Below are 19,222 nucleotides of genomic sequence, written 5' to 3' on the forward strand. Positions count from 1 at the left end.
ACTTAAACTTAGTTAAGTGTACATCTTAATGAATTTGAGTGTATTTGTTAATATATAGATATGATACAATTTAGATTAACTATTTTATAGTATTAGACTTTGTTCGTAAAAGTAAGAAAAATGAGCCAGTGAGATAGCTGTCTTGGGGAGTAGTCTAGTATGCCGTGTGGTCTTTTTCACTCTCACTCTCTACTCCTCTGTCTCATAAAGAAACCCAAAAACAAAACCCAAGGATTTGCAAACATAGCATTTCTTAGTAAGGTTCAACCTAGTCTTTTGATTCAGTCTGAGATTAAAGTTACTACTTTATTTAACATGCACAGTGTTTTGCATCACTGATTATTTTTTTAGTTGCTTGAATGATGTAGTTTTCATTTTAAGTGATCTGATTTTTAGCAAAAAGCAAATAGTGTAATTGTAATTTATTTTTAAATTTTGAGACTTTGCAAAGCTCTCTGAACGAGCAACAAAGCAGCTTAAACTATCTCAGCACCACTGTGAAGGAGATGTCAAAGAAAGCACCCTCTGATATTAGCTGGAAATATCAATCAGAATTTGAAGATGTGGAGGGTCGATGGAAAAAGCTGTCTTCCCAGCTGGCAGAACATTGCCAAAAGCTTGAAGACTACATGACTAAGCTCCGGAAAATACAGGTGATTTTGATTTTCCATTTTCATATTCACGATTTTTTTCCATTGAGATGCATGCTAATGTTTAAAGGTAAATATTCATATCTTCTATGTAATCCTTTTAAATAAGACATATGGGGGGCTGGGCGGTAACACAGCAGGTTAAGCACACGTGACGCAAAGCGCAATGACCTGCATAAGGATTCTGGTAGGAGCCCCTGGCTCCCCACCTGCAGGGGAGTCGCTTCATAGGTGGTGAAGCAGGTCTGCAGGTGTCTGTCTTTCTCTCCCCCTCCCTGTCTTCCCCATCATCTCTCCTTTTTTCTCTGTCCTATCTATCAGCAACGATGGCATCAATAATAACTACAACAATAAAACAAGAGCAACAAAAGAAAAAAAATAAATGACCTCCAGGAGCAGTGGGTTTGTGATACAGGCACTGGAGCCCCAGCAATAACCCTGAAGGCATAAATAAATAAATAAATAAATAAATAAATAAGGCTTCCTTAGTCCTCTAATGATCAAAAGACACAACACTTTGACAAATGAATTAGGTCTGCCATAACAGTAATTACATGTCACGTTTCTTACGTTTTCTTTAGAAGCAATTTGTTTCTTTCTGAGAATACCAATAGAATTTAACTTCTTTGAAACTCAGTTTGATTATTTGCTTAAAGAGAAACCCTTTCGCTTGATTGTGTTTGAATTTTACTATTTTAATAAGTATCTATGCCAAATATTATAAAGCAAGAATTACATTTAGTCTTAAATATGTAGTAATACAAATAATGCTATTCTTTTGTTTTCAGTTATTAGAAAAACTGTCCGTGCTTGGAAGAATCTTTGAATAAATCTAGGAGAAAACATTGCAACTGGATTTTACTCTAGATTCAAATTCCAGTACAGCTTCATAGTGGTATTCTCTTTTGCCAAACTGAGCATTTCCCAAGTGTTTGTAAATCATAACACCTAGATTTTCATGTTTTATGTATACTCATGTGAATACATAAATATGCCCACATGCACATCTACACAAAACCATGGTTTTCTCCCAATAACAGTGATAACCCTTGAAGAAAATATATACATGCAATTAACCAACTGTTTACCACAATTCTCTAACCTGAGGCCCATATCTATTTATATTTAACAATGGAGTCTATACAACCTCCAAGTCCCTGTCAGACTGAGCTCACACTTGATAATCAAAGGTGAGAATATACTAGGCGACACTCGCTTCAGAACCAGTCAGTCTTCCTGGAGTGGCAGAGTAGGTTGACCCAGCCACCTCTCATAGAGTAGGGCAGTCTGTCTGCTGTTGTAAGTTCACCATGAGGGTACTTTCCTGAAGAAGCCTACAAAAGGGTGTGACCAGCGATGGTAGGTAGATAGAGGGAGTCTATTGAGATTTCTAGGTTCATATTATATGTAGTAGAATTCCCTTTCTAGGACCTCAGGTGATGGGAGACCTGAGAGTAGCCAAATAGGCCATCTTTAAGTGAGTCAAGTTTCTTGCCCTTATCCAGCTTTTGCAGACAGTTTATCTAGTGAACTTAGACTTTTCCCCAGTTGTTAAAGCTTTGAGTGTTGTTCCTTGTATTCAAACCAGTTTTAGGTGCATGGGTTCTGGCCTCAAGTTGGGAAGGAAGTGCACCTTGAATTTTAGTGAGGTCATGGTTAACCACTTGCTTATGGACACATGTACCTAGTATCCTAGGACCTAACTCACTATCTAGCATCTGTGACTGTGTTAGAAAACGTGCCATGTGAAATGGAAATAGGTAGTCTTATGTGTTAGAGGAGTTGGGAGTTTGACATCTCAGGATTGGATCCCTGGAGAGAGTCCACACTAACAAGTCAATATCAACATAACGTGGCATGTGGCACTGTTAGCAGTATTTAGTTGAGGTCTCCAGTGGCAGTATAACAGGGTAAGGGATCAGAGAGAAGAAACATCAAGAAATATGAGCAGCGTCCAAGAGGTTCCAGGACTAGGAGAAATACAGATCTTAAAGAATGTCTTTCAGTCTTAGAGTTTAAAATAGCCATAGCTAATTATTATTATAACTAAGTTAGGTGCTTGCTTTTCTTGGAAAATCCAAAGTTTGGAAGTGACTGTAATATACTTGACTTTACCATGCTTTATGTCATTTAAGGAAATCTAATAACAGTGTCTTCCATATTGACAGAGCCAATGGTTTGATCTATCTCGCCTAATATTGTAGTTAACTTAGCTGTTAATGCACACCCCCACACGCACACACATGCAGATATGTTTTAGAGCTACTTAAACAATTTAAGCCCAATGTTAGAATTCAATCATCTTATTAATATGAAACATTAAATACTTAAGTTAAATAAAAAATGTATATATAGTCAACAAGCTTTCAATTTTTCACCATTCAGTATGATGTTGCCTGTTGGTTTGACATCAATTCAACTAGTTGGAGAAATTTTCCATCTGTCCTCATTTTTTAAATGTTTTGATCATCAAAAGATATTGGACCATGTCAAAGGCTTTGTCTGCATCTATTGAAAATATCATGGGATTTCTGCTTTTGCATTTGTTGATGTGATGGAGCACATATACTGAAGCAGCCTTGCATTCCTGTGATAAAACCTACTTGATAGTGGTGCATGATCTTGATAATTTACTGCTGTATGTAGTTGGATAGAATTTTGTTGAGTATCTTAGCATATATGTTCATCAGGTATACTGATTTGTATCTGTGTGTGTGTGTGTGTGTGTGTGCGTGCGCTTGCGTGCACACGCAATGCATCTCTGCTTTTGGTATTAGTGTGATGTTGGCTTCATAAAAGTTGTTAGGAAGAGCTTGAGGATTATTGGTAGTAGCACTTTAGTGGTTTTGTGGAATTCCTTTGTAAAATCATCTGGTCCTGGACTCTTATTATTGAGGATATTTTTGATGTTTAAATTTCTTTGGCTGTCTAATTGGACTTTTGCATTTTATTGGCGTAGTCTGAGGATTATCTAGTTTTGCCATATATATGTGTTCTTATGATGTTTTGGATTTCTGTGGTGTGATGAATGATCTCTCCCTTTTTATTCATGGCATGACTTACTTAGTTCTTCTCCCTTTGTTTTTTATTAAGTCTGACCAAGGGTTTGCCAATTTTGTTTGCCATTTCTGAGAATCAGCTCTTAACTGCAGTGATCTTTTGTATGGTTCTTTTATTGTGTTTGGTTTTTGTTACTTTCTGCTCTATTTTTGTTATTTCACTTTTCTTGCTTTGCGTTTTTTCGGTTCTTTTACTTTTTTCTTTTTAATTTGTTTATAAAATAAAAAATTGAAAAGATTGACAAAATCATAGGGTAAGAGGGGTAAAGTTCCACACATTCCCTACCACCAGAGTTCTTTATCCCATCCCCTGCACTGGAAGCTTCCATGTTCTTTCTGTCTCTGGGAACTTGGACCCTGGATCATTATGGAGTGCAGAAGGTGGAAGGTCTGGCTTCTGATGAACATGGGCATTGGCAGGTTGATCCATACTCCCAGATTGTTTTTTTAATACTACCTTTATTTTATTATTTTTTTAATTTATAAAAGGGAAAGACTGACCAAACCATAGGATAAGAGGGGTACAACTCCACACATTTCCCACCACCAGAACTCTGTTTCCCATCCCCATCCCCTGATAGCTTTCCTATTCTTTAACGCTCTGGGAGTATGGACCCAAGGTCATTGTGGGATGCAGAAGATGGAGGGTCTGGCTTCTGTAATTGCTTTCCTGCAGAACATGGGCATTGACAGGTTGATCCATACTCCCAGCCTGTCTCTCCCTTTCCCTAGTGGCGTGGGGTTCTGGGGAATTGGACCTCCAGAACATATTGGTGAGGTTGTCTGTCCAGGGAAGTCTGGTTGGCATCATGGTAGCATCTGAACATTATTTTTAAATGTAACATTGTTTATTAGGCTTTTGTTAGAGAAGTACAGAGAAGAAAGATACAGGGAGAGGGTAAAGATGTGTATCTTCAAATGTTTATGATAAAAGGAAGGCCAGGCAAATAGGAGAGCCTGTGTAGTGGACAAGTTAGAGTGTGATGCATATTCAAATAGAACTTTGGTGGCTCCAAGGATAGCCTCATAGGAAGATCTGGAATCAGACAATAGCCCTGTGAGAGGCCCACAAGAAACAGATTCAGCCGTCAGCAAGCTAATAATGGTGAAGTCCACAGAACTAAATGCTTTTCAAATTATTCTTAATCATATTTAGCAGGAATTCTTTGAAGCACATATCGTCAATAGAAATTTAATTAAGAAGGGTGAAAGTAGCATATCTGGACCGTGCGTTTCAATTACATTCAAATAAAGGAGTTTCAATATCAAGTATCTAAGAAAGAAAATGGCAGACTAAAAGAATAATGCCAAATACTTGGCTATTATTTATATTTGATAAAAGATGACATTCTCACGTGACTGCTACTTTAGCTCTTGCCAGAAAAACAAAACGTTGAAAGGTAAAGTTTTCTTTTACAGATGACAAAATCTTTGTCTGAATGTTCTTAACTAGAGGGACTATTTAAACTGTCAGCTATGGAAAACAGTTTGCAGAATTTGAGGTTTAGGGTGGCTATAAAGATACCATTATATTGAGTTTAATGCTCATGGTTTATTTTATATGTTTTACGGGCACACTGTTAGTGATATCATGAGTTGTTTTGGAACTTGAGATTTCTCTGGAGGAATATATGATTTAATGTTCTCAAGAGTAACATCATAAAATCTCATTTGGTAGTAATATTTTACTTTTAACAATAGCAAACTTCACACACCAGTGCAGTGCATATACAGCAAACCATAAAAAGTACACTCTCAGTAAAAACATTTTTTTCCCTAAGAGCACTTTGAAAGTATCTTTCAAACATGGAAATTATTGCAAGGTTCATGTTTATGTGTTCTGCTGTGGTGAACTGCATTAAGAGAAATTGAGGTCGAATATTGTCTCAAAATGGGTCTTTGATTTCAGAATCATATGAAAACGTTGAAGAAATGGATGGCGGAAGTTGATGTTTTCTTGACAGAGGAATGGCCTGCCCTTGGGGATTCAGAAATTCTTAAAAAGCAACTTAAACAGTGCAGGGTAAGATTTGTATATTATATCTGGCATACGGCATTTCTTATGGAAAATATTGTTCAGTTTGATCAGTGCTTTTCAACCAGGACTGAGTTAGTGCCCTTGGGACACATGGAGTACCGTATGGAAATGTTTCCCCCCTTTTTTGCCAGAGCTATGAAGGGAAAGGAGTAGAGTTGGGTTAAATTGCAAGGACCACAGCCCCCAAGCTTCTTCTTATGTTATGGTAGCCACGTTAGAACCTTGAGAAAGTGCAAGACAAAATAGTATACTATCCCAGTGAACTTTTTTTTTTTTTGTCAGAAACATTTTTTTTCACATTCTGGGGTATAGCTGATGTGAATGGCATCTGTCAAATCTAGTTTAAATCTCCTGTAACACAAGCTTTTTTTTTTTTTTTTTTTTTTTTTTTTTGCCTTCAAGGTTAACTCTGGGGCTAGGTGCCGGCGCTAAGAATTCACCTGCTCCTGGAGGCTGTTTTTCCACATATTTTTATTTGATAGGACAGAGAGAAATTGAGAGGCAGGGGGAAGACAGGGAGTGAGAGAGAAGGATAGATACCTGCAGTCCTGCTTCATGCCTGTGAAGCAACTCCCCTACAATTTGGGAGGTGGGGGCTCGGACCAGGATCCTTGTGCGAGTCTTTGCACTTCATACTAACACAAGCAAATTCTTAGCCAGTCCAAAATGGTAGTAACTGCTCAGGTTCAGCAATCGGGGGAAATAAACAAATTTACTTTTCTGAAACTTCACTGTAATATTTTGATAGGTAATGTGTTTTAATTATAATAATATTAATCTTCTGAGCGGTTAGTTGTAGCTTGTTTTAACCATGTCTTTTGAACTGTACTTTAACATTAAATGGATTAAGCAACATTAAGATGGATTGTGAAATATTTGTGACAGTATTATCAATCAGCAGGAAGAAATTAATGTTGCTTCATAAATAATTTTACTTTCAAATAAAAGCTACAAAAGTATAATCTGTGAATAAACTGCAAGCCATTATATATATATATATATCAATTGCTTTAATACTTGCATTTGAAAAACAAACTTACTGGTTATTTTAAAAGTGAAATTCCAACATTTTCACACATTTTTTTCTTCTCAAAAGATTAAATTTATTTTCTTTTGCACCTCATCTAAGTAGGACATAGATAACTCTTAGCTTCATTCTTGCCATAAAAAGCCATTGAAGTTTTTAAAAGTACGTATTTAATTTATTGTATAGAGACAGAAAGAAGTCAAGAGGGAAAGGAAATAGAGAGAGGGGTAGAGACAACTGCAGTACTGTTTCATTGCTCCTAAAGCTCCTACCTTTCGGGTCAGCACCAGGGTCTTGAACCCAGATCTATGTGAATGTAACATAAATGCTTAACCAGGTGCACCACTGCCTGGGCCCCTGCCACTTTATTTATAAAATCAGTTTTATTTATTTATGTATTTATTCATATTCTCAGACTTTATCAAACAAAATTCATGTGTAATTTCAGGCGTGAAGTTCTCTTTGACTTTATGCATGTTGTATTTTACTCTTTTATTGTAGTTTGTCTTAAAGGTAATTGTCCCCTTAGCTTCTAGTGAGTGATATCCAGACTATCCAACCCAGCTTGAACAGTGTCAATGAAGGTGGGCAGAAGATAAAGAATGATGCAGAGCCAGAGTTTGCTACAAAACTTGAAACAGAGCTCAAAGAGCTTAACACTCAGTGGGATTATACATGCCGCCAGGTATGTATGTTGGTCTTACTGTGGTCTGATATCTAACCTTCACCACTGAAATGTTAATAGTTGAATTTCTGATTACTTTGATGCACAAGTATGATTTCTTCAAAATAGTCTTTGTCTAGTATATACATAGTGTTTTCTAGTAGATCTTTTTAGGGGGCATAATCCTCTTCTGCATGTTTGAAAATGTCTTGAACCTCCTCTTACTGAACAAGGAATTAATATGAATAGGCATTATTGTCATCAAATGCTTTTTTTCAGTGCATGACTTTCAGGCAGTATTTGAAATAATAAAATGGAGTTTACTCTTGTATCAAGGGAATGATATTTTGCAGGCAAATACTTTTGATAGTTAAGATTAACTTACTCATTCATGTTAAAGGTAAGACTGAGAAATAGTTGTGCATAATTCAATTGGGAAAAACAAATCGACTATACACTACACTCTGTTCTGAGTTTCCTATTTTTATACAGTAGAATTTTTATAGTTAATTATTTTAAATGTTCCAATATTGTTACAAGAAAGTATCATAGTCTGAAATAGTATAAATCAAAGGAATCTAGTCCAAACAGAGAAATGGTGATGTAAAACTATGATCACATGTGTATATGACACTGTTGTCTTTGAAGTTAGTGAGAGAGTTCACTTTATGTGTATTAGAAACACTCAGTCTATGATTATTTCTGAGTGACCTTAGAAATCTCAATAGAAATCATGCCAAAAGGCCCAATTCAAATTGAAAAGGAAAAGAGTTTAGAAAAGTGAAAGGCTAGGTCAGTCACCCCACAGTGATCACCCCACCAGTGCTCAACATTTCAGTTGCCTGAGTGTAGTTGTGGAAGGTCTAGGTGAGCTACCACGTGTTATTCTGCACTAACCAGCTCTACAGAGGATGTTTAGGAAAACATCTTCCTTAAATAATTGATCATATCATTAATGTTTTTCTGGAAGTCCAGTATGGACCTGCATTTGTTTGTTGAGTGTTTTTAATGGGTGCTTTTTTTCAGAATGAATGAGCAACATCAATTTATTTAGAGCATGGGAAACAGCAGCAGGAATGTATGAACCCAGCCATTTCACTGAAATCTCAAGGTTTCTGTATGTTTGAGAAATGTGGTTGTGAAAGCATTTCCAGTCAATACCTCCAGTCTGTTAGGAAAAAAAATAGAAGTTTGTTGTTTAAGACACCACATTAGCTCAGTGTATAAGAAACATTCCACAAATAGCCTGAATGCTGTGGTCACTTCCTGGACCATTTTACATGTCTCTGGTTCTGCTTGCAGTATCACAGTGCACATGCTAGGGGTCCATCAACAAATGAAATAGGCTTTGAAAAGGAGAAGTCAGGCACTGAAGAAGAGAAAGACGACAATGCTTCAACAGGAGCTAGCTCAGGGATCAGCAAAATAGTTCACTTGGATAGTGCTCTGTTTTGCCATGTGCACACCCCAGGCTTAAACCAGACCTCCATGATGCTGAAAGCAGCTTTGGTTCCAGAATCTCTTTCATTCTTTTTTTGCCTCAATATCTCTTATTTTAAAATTAAATAAATAATAAAATAAAAGCAGGGAGTTTAGACTTGTGTATTTGGACCCAAACCTGAGTCCCATAGTGAAGATAAATTAAGTGTGAATGTTCACAGCATTGAGGGGCCTGGTGGTGGTACACCTGGTTAAGCACACATGTTACAATGTGCAAAGACCCTGGTTCAAGCCCTCAGTCCCCACCTGCAGGGGGAAAGCCTTGTGAGTGGTGAAGCAGTGCTACAGGCCAATCCTTGCGCTTTGTGCCATGTGCACTTAACCCACGGCACTAACACCTAGGCCCCCCGTTATTTTAATAATGATCTTAATTTTATTTTAGAAAGAAAAAGCCTAGCTCTTTTATTGCAACACAAAGTTTTTAGAATTTTGAATAATCACAACTTTCATACCTACAAAATCATAAGATTTCAGAAAATCATTAAGTACATTGGGAACTGGCAGAACTTTTTATTAATTGGCTGCCTTTCAGCGGATTCTTACATCTCAAAACAAAGTCATCGTCAGTAATAAAATCTTGTCCTCCTTCTGTGTGTAATCAGTGCTGTGAACAATTTTTAAACTTTTCATTCTCTTTATTTATTTAATGGATAGAGACAGCCAGAAATCGAGAGGGGAAAGGAATGATAGGGAGTCTTTTCCCCCCTGCAAGTGAGAACAGGTGGCTTGAACCTGGGTCCTTGTGTATTATTGCATGGCCACTCAACCAGGTGTGCCACTGTCTGACCCCCAAAGTATGTTTCTATGTTGTAGGGTTCATATGGGAACCTGACTCATGCCCATCACAAAGCAAACACACCATGAGCTATCTTGCTGGCCTAATGAGCTATTTTTCAGTGAAAGATGGTAGGGTAGGAAGGAGACTTATAATTGTACACAGCTTTATATGATTATATTATGTATTTCTTAAATAAATTAAAGGTCTCCACATAAATGCATGGTTTATTTAATTTGGAGGGTTGAAGAGAATAGTCAGAACATTTACTGGCATATATTGCAGCTTGGGTTTAATCTGGCTTCTTGGACATTCACCTGCTCTGCTCTGCCATTTTAGATTTTCCTGATCCAGTGAAACATTTATTTTTTTCTATTGCTCTTATTTGAGTTGTTAGTTAGTTATTGCTCTGCTTTAATGTAATCTTCATGTTTTGTGACTTTTAATAAGACATTCTTTGCTTGCTTGGTGATTTCCTTTTGTAAGGTCTATGCCAGAAAAGAAGCCTTGAAGGAAGGGTTGGATAAAACGTTAAGCCTTCAGAAAGATCTTTCGGAGATGCATGAGTGGATGACACAAGCTGAAGAAGAATACTTAGAGAGAGATTTTGAATATAAAACCCCGGATGAACTACAGAAAGCTGTTGATGAGATGAAGGTAAGATTAAACCAAAATTCAAACAAGAAGGAAAAATAAGACATTACTTGAAATTGGAATTTTTGTCCAGTCTGCCCTTTTTGTGTTTAATGACATTACTTGAAATTGGAATTTTTGTCCAGTCTGCCCTTTTTGTGTTTAATGACAGAGGTTGTTTTAATTAATTAAAGTTCAAGTTGATCTTTGTAATGCCATTCCCTTAATGCTTTGTTGTTAATAGTGTAATATTTTACCAAAACATTGATGCCCACATTTAGTACAGTGTACTCTTGAACTTTATTGTATTAAGATATTGGAATCAGTCAGTTACATTTTTGGTTTATTGCTTATGCAAATTCAAAAGGAACATGTATTATAATAGTATTGTTGAAAATATAGTCAGTAGTCTATGATGGTTTAAAAGTTTTCTTAGAAATAATGATAACAGTTTACATGGGAGTTGTGGATAGTGAGATTCTCTTTATAATAGATTGAGTTGCAGGGAATTTCTGAGGAATCCTATTAAGTCTGATATCTGATTTATACAAAATGGCTAACCTGGGAGCCAGGCAGTAGCACATAGTATGAAGGGTTAAGTGCACATAGTATGAAACGCAAGGACCCCCTGCAAGGATCCCAGTTTGAGCCTCCTGCTCCACACCTGCAGGGGAAGTTTCACTAGTGATGAAGCAGGGATGCAGGTGTCTCCTCTCTCTCTCTCTTCCCCTCCTCCCATCTCAATTTCTCTTGGTCTCTACCCAATAATAATATTTTTAAAAAATGCCTAGCCTTGAATAGTGATAGAGGGCTGTAGAGCTGTCATAATGACGGCGCACAAAATTTTCATAGGTGAAGTCCTGGATTAGATTGCTGGCACCTCCTGACTGGAAAGAGCAAAAGGCAGGCTGCTTAAAAGAGCTCATTTGGACAGTGTGCCGCTTTGTCTTGTATAAGACATGGCTTTCATTTCGGCCTTGAAACACTAAAGCAAGCTTTGTTGTTGTGGTCTCAGTCTAGCTTTCATTCTCACTCTCACTCTCACTCTCACTCTCATTTTCTCTCCCGCTGTACTTTTTAAAATTTATTTTAATTTTTATTGCCACCAGGGTTATCACCGAGGCTCCGTGCTGGCAGTACAAATCCACTGCTCCTCATGGCCATTTTTCCTTTTTTTTTTTTGTTTATTTTCTAATTTTCATTAGGTAAGATTGAGAGAGAATGGAGAGAGAGAGAGAGAGAGAGAGACAGCACAGTCCTTCTTCACCTCTCATGAAGCAGAATCCCTCCAGGTGGGGAACAGGGTTCAAACCAAGGTCTTGTAATCATTAATATGTGCATTTAAATAACAGCACGCCACCACCAGGCCCCTTTATCTTAAAATAAGGGCAGGCTTGACTGACACAAGTAGAATGATGTGGCAAACCCAAGTTTTCTTGGAGGAAGGAGATCACTATGTATTGACACAGGTGGAATTTTCTTTTTTACTTTTTAGTCATTTTCAGTCTAAGAGAAAGAGAGAGCAAGTTTCAAGCAATGGGCTATAATTTGACTGTTGTATAAATGTCATTAGTATAATTGTCTTGTTTGACCTGGCAGACACTTGAGAACACAATTAGTCCACACTTCTTTGCTGACCAACAGGCTGAAATCCATGTATAGTTGAAATAATTTATTCCTATTCCTATTCTTTAACTGTGTGGAAACACCAGGATTGGATATATATCATATCATCCCATCCAGCAAGTGCTCCTATACATTCTGTTCTATTCTACACCACTTCATACTCCAGTCAACTCTATTATTTTGTACTTTATATAATATTCTGAATATTTTTTCATTGTGCTTTCAAAAAATTTTATTACTGCCAGTGAGAAAACCAGAGCATAACTCTGACATACAAGGTGTCAGGATGGAATGCTGGCCCTCATGCGCACAAGCCCTTTTGGGTACATACTGCACCAACTCCTGATGGCTGTTTAACCCTTGTATTTTCTTGTATCTTTTGGGCTCATCTGTTCCCCATGTAAATTTTGACTTAGAAAAACAGATTGGGTGGCAACGTCAACAATGGCAATAATAACCATAACGAGGCTGCAACAACTAGGGCAACAAAAAGGGGGAAAAATGGCCTCTAGGAGCGGTGGATTCATGGTGCAGGCACCGAGCCCAGCAATAACCCTGGAGGAAAAAAAAAAAAAAACAGATTGGGTGGATGGGTGGTGGTTCACCTGGTTGAGTTACGTATTAAAATGCACAAGAACCCTTTTAAAAATATTTTATTTATAAATAGGAAACATTGACTAAACCATAGGATAAGTGGGGTACAATTTCACACAATTCCCACCACCAGAACTCCGTATCCCATCCCCTCCCCCTGATAGCTTGTCTAATCTTTAACCCTCTGGGAGTATGGACCCTGGGACATTGTGATATGCAGAAGGTGGAAGGTCTGGCTTCTGTAATTGCTTCTCTGCTGAACATGGGCGTTGACAGGTCGATCCGTACTCCCAGCTTGAAATACCCATTTTAAAAAATTATTTATTTACTTACTCATTTATTTATTTTCTTTTGTTTCCCTGTTGTTTTATTGTTGTAATTAATGTTGTTGTTATTGATGTCGTTGTTGTTGGATAGGACACAGAGAAATGGAGAGAGGAGGGGAAGACAGAGAGGGGGAAAAAAAAATAGACACCTGCAGACCTGCTTCACCACTTGTGAAGCTACTCCCCTGCAGGTCGGGAGCACTGAGGGCTTGAACCGGGATCCTTAAGCCAGTCCTTGAGCTTTGCGCCATATGCACTTAATCTGCTGCGCTACCCCCCGACTCCCGAAGGACCCATTTTTAAGTCCTGTCTCCACTTGCAGAGAAGCTTCTGTCTCTCTCCATCTCTGTCTCCCACCTCGCTCGCAATTTCTCTCTGTCTTTATTCAACATATGCAACATACATATTTTAGAAGAGGAAGTCAGATTAAAAAGGGTACAGTCATAGCAGCAGGGAAGCTTAATCCTGGTGCAGGGAGTGCCACACTGGAACATGAAGAAGCCACTCCTCCCTGGAGAGCTATGTTGAGTCTGTCTGTGTCTTTGTGTATTATTTATTTATTATTTTATTTATTTATTATTTTATTTTTTATTTAAGAAAGGATTAATTAACAAAACCATAGGGTAGGAGGGGTACAACTCCACACAATTCCCACCACCCAATCTCCATATCCCACCCCCTCCTCTGATAGCTTTCCCATTCTCTATCTCTCTGGGAGCATGGACCCAGGGTCATTGAGGGTTGCAGAAGGTAGAAGGTCTGGCTTCTGTAATTGCTTCCCCGCTGAACATGGGCATTGACTGGTTGGTCCATACTCCCAGTCTGCCTCTCTCTTTCCCTAGTAGGGTGTGTCTCTGGGGAAGCTGAGCTCCAGGACACATTGGTGGGGTCTCCAATCCAGGGAAGCCTGGCCAGCATCCTGGTGGCATCTGGAACCTGGTGATTGAAAAGAGAGTTAACATACGAAGCCAAACAATTTGTTGAGCAGTCATGGATCCCAAGCTTGGAATAGTGGAGAGGAAGTGTTAGGGAGGTACTCACTGCAATCTCTAGTGTACTTCTGCTTTCAGGTATATATTTTGCAGTAGTTAATGGATACGTGTGAACATAAGCTCTCTCTCACAGAAACTGGTGTATATCTAGGTTATGGGACTTTGTTAGAAAGTGAACCACCTGAGATGAAATTAGAGTGTACTATAAAAGGAAAGGTCTCACCCGAGTAATGAAGCTGAAGAGTTGTCATTCCACACGTGAAGTCTCTGGACACAGTCTGAGGTGAAGCATGTTGAGGTGGCAACCGTTGCGTTGATTAGGTTGCAATCGGCAGATGCAATATTATTTGATATGGATTGGGAGAGGCATACAGGAAAGTGGGCCCTATCCAAGGGTTCCAGGACTGGGGGAAGTAGGGGCTCTATAGTGGAGATGTGAGGTTCCTGCTGTCTTAGGGTTCCAAAAGACAATGGATAGTTAATGTTATCATCACATTATTTGGTAATTGGGTTAACTTTGAAAAGTCCTTTTGTTATGGTTTGCTGTACAGTATCCAGTATCTTGTATATAGCTGTGCTATTGGATGCTTCTAATCTACTTGGTCTAGGCTTTTGAGAGAGTCCGCATATCAAATACACAGCCTATATATTAAAAAGATTCAGTTTGTGTTTTGAGAAACTTTGAGACATACAATTGATTTTCCCCCTCTCATATTAGTTAACTACTGATTTATATGTCTACATTTTGCTAGGAGTGTACATAAACACCATTCCCACCACCGAAAGACTGTGACCCATCCCTCCCACCCACTCCCACCCCCCACTGTCCCCGGAAGCTGCATGTCTACCCCTCACGACAGGGTTTTTACTTTGGTGCCCTACTTACAATTTGATCAGGTCCTGATTTTAGTTTCCCTTTCAGATCTTCTTAGTCAAATTCTGTTGATGAGTGGGATCATCCCATACTCATCTTTATCTTTCTGACTTAGTTCATTTAACATAATTCCTTCTAGCTCTGTCCAAGATGGATCAGAGAAGGTGGGTTTATTGTTCTTGATAGCTGCATAGTATTCCATTGTGTATATATACCACAGCTTTCTCAGCCACTCATCTGTTGTTGGGCACCTGGGTTGCTTCCAGGTTTTAGCTATTATGAATTGTGCTGCTATGAACATAGGAGTACACACCTCTTTTTGGTTGGGTGTTATGGAGTCCTTGGGGTATAACCCCAGGAGAGGAATTACTGGATCATATGGAAGGTCCATGTCTAGCCTTGTGAGAGTTTTCCAGACTGCTCTCCACAGAGGCTGTACCAATTTACATTCCCACCAGCAATGTAAAAGGGTGCCTCTGTCCCCACATCCTCTCCAGCATTTGTTGCTGCTGTCGTTTTTGATATATGCCATTCTTACAGGAGTGAGGTGGTGTCTTAGTGTTGTCTTAATTTGCATTTCTCTGACAATCAGTGACCTAGAGCAGTTTTTCATATGTTTGTTAGCCTTCTGGATCTCCTCTGAGGTGAATGTTTTGTTCATATCCTCTGCCCATTTTTGGATGGGGTAATTTTCTTTTTTGGTGCTAAGTTTGCTGAGCTCTTTATATATTTTGGTGATTAGTTTCTTGTCTGATGTATGGCATGTGAAGATTTTCTCCCATTCTGTGAGGTGTCTCTCTGTTTGTTTAATAGTTTCTTTGGATGTGCAGAAGCTTTTCAATTTGATGTAGTCCCATTGGTTTGTTTCTGCTTTAGTCTTCCTTGCAGTTGGGTTTGATTCTTCAAAGATGTCCTTGAGGTGTAGGTGGGAAAGTGTTTTACCAATGTTTTCCTCTAAGTATTTGATTGTTTCTGGTCTGACATCTAGGTCTTTGATCCATTTGGAGTTGATTTTTGTTTCTGGTGAGATAAAGTGGTTCAATTTCATTCTTCTGCATGTTACAACCCAGTTTTCCCAGCACCATTTATTGAAGAGAGCCTCCTTTTTCCATTTAATCCTTTGGGCCCCTTTATCAAAGATTAGATGTCCATAGGTGTGGGGATTTATTTCTGGGCTTTCAATTCTGTTCCACTGGTCTTTGTGCCTATTTTTATTCCAGTACCTTGCTGTTTTGATGATGATGGCTTTATAATATAGTTTAAGGTCTGGGAGTGTGATGCCTCCATTTCTGTTTCTTTTCCTCAAGATGGTTTTGGTAATTCTAGGTGTTTTCAGGTTCCAGATAAATGATTGTAGTGTTTGTTCTATTCTCTTAAAGAAGCTTGGAGGAACTTTGATGGGTATTGCATTAAATTTGTATATGGCTCTGGGGAGAATATTAATTTTGATGATATTTATTCTTCCAATCCATGAGCATGGGATATCTTTCCATTTCTTGGTATCAGTTTCTATTTCCTTGAGTAGCGACTCATAGTTTTCAGCATACAAGTCTTTCACTTCTTTGGTCAACTTTATTTCTAGGTATTTGATTGATTTTGCTGAAACAGTAAATGGGAGTGATTTCTGGATGTCTTCTTCTTCATATTTAGTGTTTGCTTCAAGAAATGCCACTGATTTTTGTACATTGATTTTGTAGCCTGATACCTTGCTATATTGCCTAATAACTTCCAGTAATTTTCTGCTGGATTCTTTAGGTCTTTCTATGTATACTATCATATCATCTGCAAATAGTGAGAGCTTGACTTCTTCCCTTCCAATCTGTATCCCTTTGATTTCTTTCTCTTTCCTGATTGCTATGGCAAGAACTTCCAATACTATGTTGAAGAGTAACGGTGACAGTGGACAGCCCTGTCTAGTCCCCGATCTGAGGGGGAATGCTTTCAGCTTCTGTCCATTGCGTATGATGTTGGCTGTAGGTTTGCTATATATAGACTCCACTATCTTGAGGAATTTCCCATCTGTTCCCATTTTTTGTAGAGTTTTGAGCATGAATGGGTGTTGGATCTTGTCAAAGGCTTTCTCTGCATCTATTGAGATGATCATGTGGTTTTTGGCTTTGCTTTTATTGATGTGGTGAATGACATTGATTGACTTACGGATGTTGAACCAGCCTTGCATTCCTGGGATGAATCCCACTTGGTCGTGATGAACAATCTTTTTGATATGTTGCTGTATCCGGTTGTCCAAGATCTTGTTTAACATTTTGGCATCTATGTTCATCAGAGATATTGGTCTGTAGTTTTCCTATTTTATTTATTGATTGATTGATTGCTATCGGTATTATCACTGGCTCTTGGTACCTGCATGATGAATCCAATGTTGCTTTTTTCCCCCCTCCTCTTTTTTATGCGTTAGAATAGAGAGGAATTTACAGTTAAGGTGGAAGATTGAAGACAGGAGATACTGTCACAGTGCTCATGAAGCTTCCCCTTTGGAAGTGAGTGCCTGTGGCTTCATCTTAGGTCTTTGTGCATAGTAAGGTGCACTCAAGTGGCTGTGCCACCCCCTGACCCAGGCCAGTTTTTGTGTGGCTTCCATTACTAAGGAAGCACTGCATTAGTCCCCTGAACTGAAAGCAGCACTCATCTTTCCTTCAGCTACTCTCTCCCTCCTTTTCAAACTGTCGTTGTTTGTATATTCTGTCTCTCTTCAGGTTTAAACTCTCTTCCTTCTCTTCATGAACAGTTTGCCAGTCCTGGCTAACCACACAATCAACTACTTTTTCCCCCCACTTCATGGGGACAAATTGTCCCACAATTAGTTTTTACAGTGGGTATCTATGTCCTGAGCAACTTAAACAATTTAGCCCATACCGACTTGCATGCTCTTTACAGATCTGCCTTTAAAATCTGTGCACTATTGGAGTTGTAGTATATGGCCTCTTCGACCTTCTACGACTCCATTACTATTGGAACTATTCAGCTCCTCAACGTATATAAGCCTCCCAGTGCCTCATGGGATAATGAGGTCCTGCCTAGCCCGAATCACCCAGCCGTTTACGTTGGAGACTTTAATAGTCATCACCAAGACTGGGGATATTCCTCCACTCGTGCTGACGGCTCTATCTTAGCCGACTGGGCTTCAGCGAATGACCTCTCCCTATTATACGATCCCAAACAGCCAGGCTCTTTTCACAGTGCTAGATGGAATAAAGACTCGTCACCCGACCTGTGCTGGATTAGCACAGTCAACGGCCAAGCCTTTCCCGCTACGAGACAAGTTCTCAAGATCTTCCCGCACAGTCATCACCGCCCAGCTATCATCCACATTGGTCTCCAGCTCCCACTGATTCTGTGCTCGGAGAAACTAAGATGGAACTTTCGGAAAGCAAACTGGCGTCTGTTCAGTGATCTTACCAACAAATCTATTCCTGCAATTCCAATTAACTCTATCCCCTCTGAAGATTCCTACAGGCGCTTCCGCCAAGCCATCTTCAAAGCAGCTTCCCAAGCCATTCCTCGTGGGAGACGTGCTAACTATACGCCTTGTCTTGATGCTGAATGCGAGCAACTACTAAAGCAGTATGATGAGTAGGGCGACCCAGATGTGGCTGACCATCTCATTGCCTCCCTGGATGCAGCACGCCAAGCCCGCTGGCAACAACTCACGGAAAGTCTGAACTTCACCCACTCAAGTAGGAAGGCCTGGAAGCTTCTTCATAGTCTGGGTGCGGTAGTCAACCCTCTCCCGTCTCCCATCCTCCCGTATCTCCAAACTCAGTGGCCAGTCACCTAACTCAAGTTGGACGTGCTAAGATCGACCCAGTCTGGAAAAGAGAAATTTCCCATGAGTGGTCATCCCACTTCCGTTTATCTTGTCCATCTCCAAAACTCTCTCCCTTTACACTGTCTGAACTGGAAGATGCTTTGAAGAGGGTTAAACCAGGAACAGCTGCTGGCTATGATAACATCACCCCAGAACTCATTCTTAACTTGGGCCCCGCGGCAAAGAAGTGGCTCGCTTCATTCCTGTCCCACATCTTGGAATGCGAATCTATGCCCAAAATTTGGCGTTGTGCGAAGATAATAGCAATTTTGAAACCAAAGAAAGACCCAACACTGGCCGCCAGCTATAGACCAATTTCTCTCCTCTCCGTGTGTTACAAACTCCTTGAGAGGCTGCTTCTGTCACGTATTTCTCCTCTTACAGAGGAATTCCTATCACCCGCCCAAGCTGGTTTCAGCCCAGGAAGATCTACCTGCGAACAAGCCCTGGCCCTCTCAACTTACACTGAAAATGGATTCCAGAAGAATTTAAAGACGGGTGCTGTCTTTGTTGATCTCACAGCAGCCTATGACACGGTCTGGCACCGTGGTCTCCTAGTCAAGATCTCAAGATGCCTGCCTCCATGGGTGGCCAACACTATATCGTTTCTTCTCCAAAACAGAAGATTCCGGGTGCAT

General features: G+C 39.3%; 1 protein-coding gene across 7 annotated transcripts in view; it reads left to right on the top strand.

Moving 5' to 3' along the window:
• DMD (dystrophin) overlaps positions 1–19,222 on the top strand; it is a 2,449,111-nt gene that overhangs the window by 962,848 nt on the left and 1,467,041 nt on the right. For all 7 annotated transcript variants that reach the window (XM_060182733.1, XM_060182732.1, XM_060182735.1 and 4 more), the window contains 4 exons: positions 441–653; positions 5,619–5,732; positions 7,304–7,459; positions 10,200–10,370. In XM_060182733.1, the coding sequence (XP_060038716.1) occupies positions 441–653; positions 5,619–5,732; positions 7,304–7,459; positions 10,200–10,370 (654 nt within the window). The remainder of the gene's footprint in view (positions 1–440; positions 654–5,618; positions 5,733–7,303; positions 7,460–10,199; positions 10,371–19,222) is intronic.

The sequence above is a fragment of the Erinaceus europaeus genome, chromosome X (assembly GCF_950295315.1).
Source record: "Erinaceus europaeus chromosome X, mEriEur2.1, whole genome shotgun sequence".
In the NCBI taxonomy this organism is placed as follows: Eukaryota; Metazoa; Chordata; class Mammalia; order Eulipotyphla; family Erinaceidae; genus Erinaceus; species Erinaceus europaeus.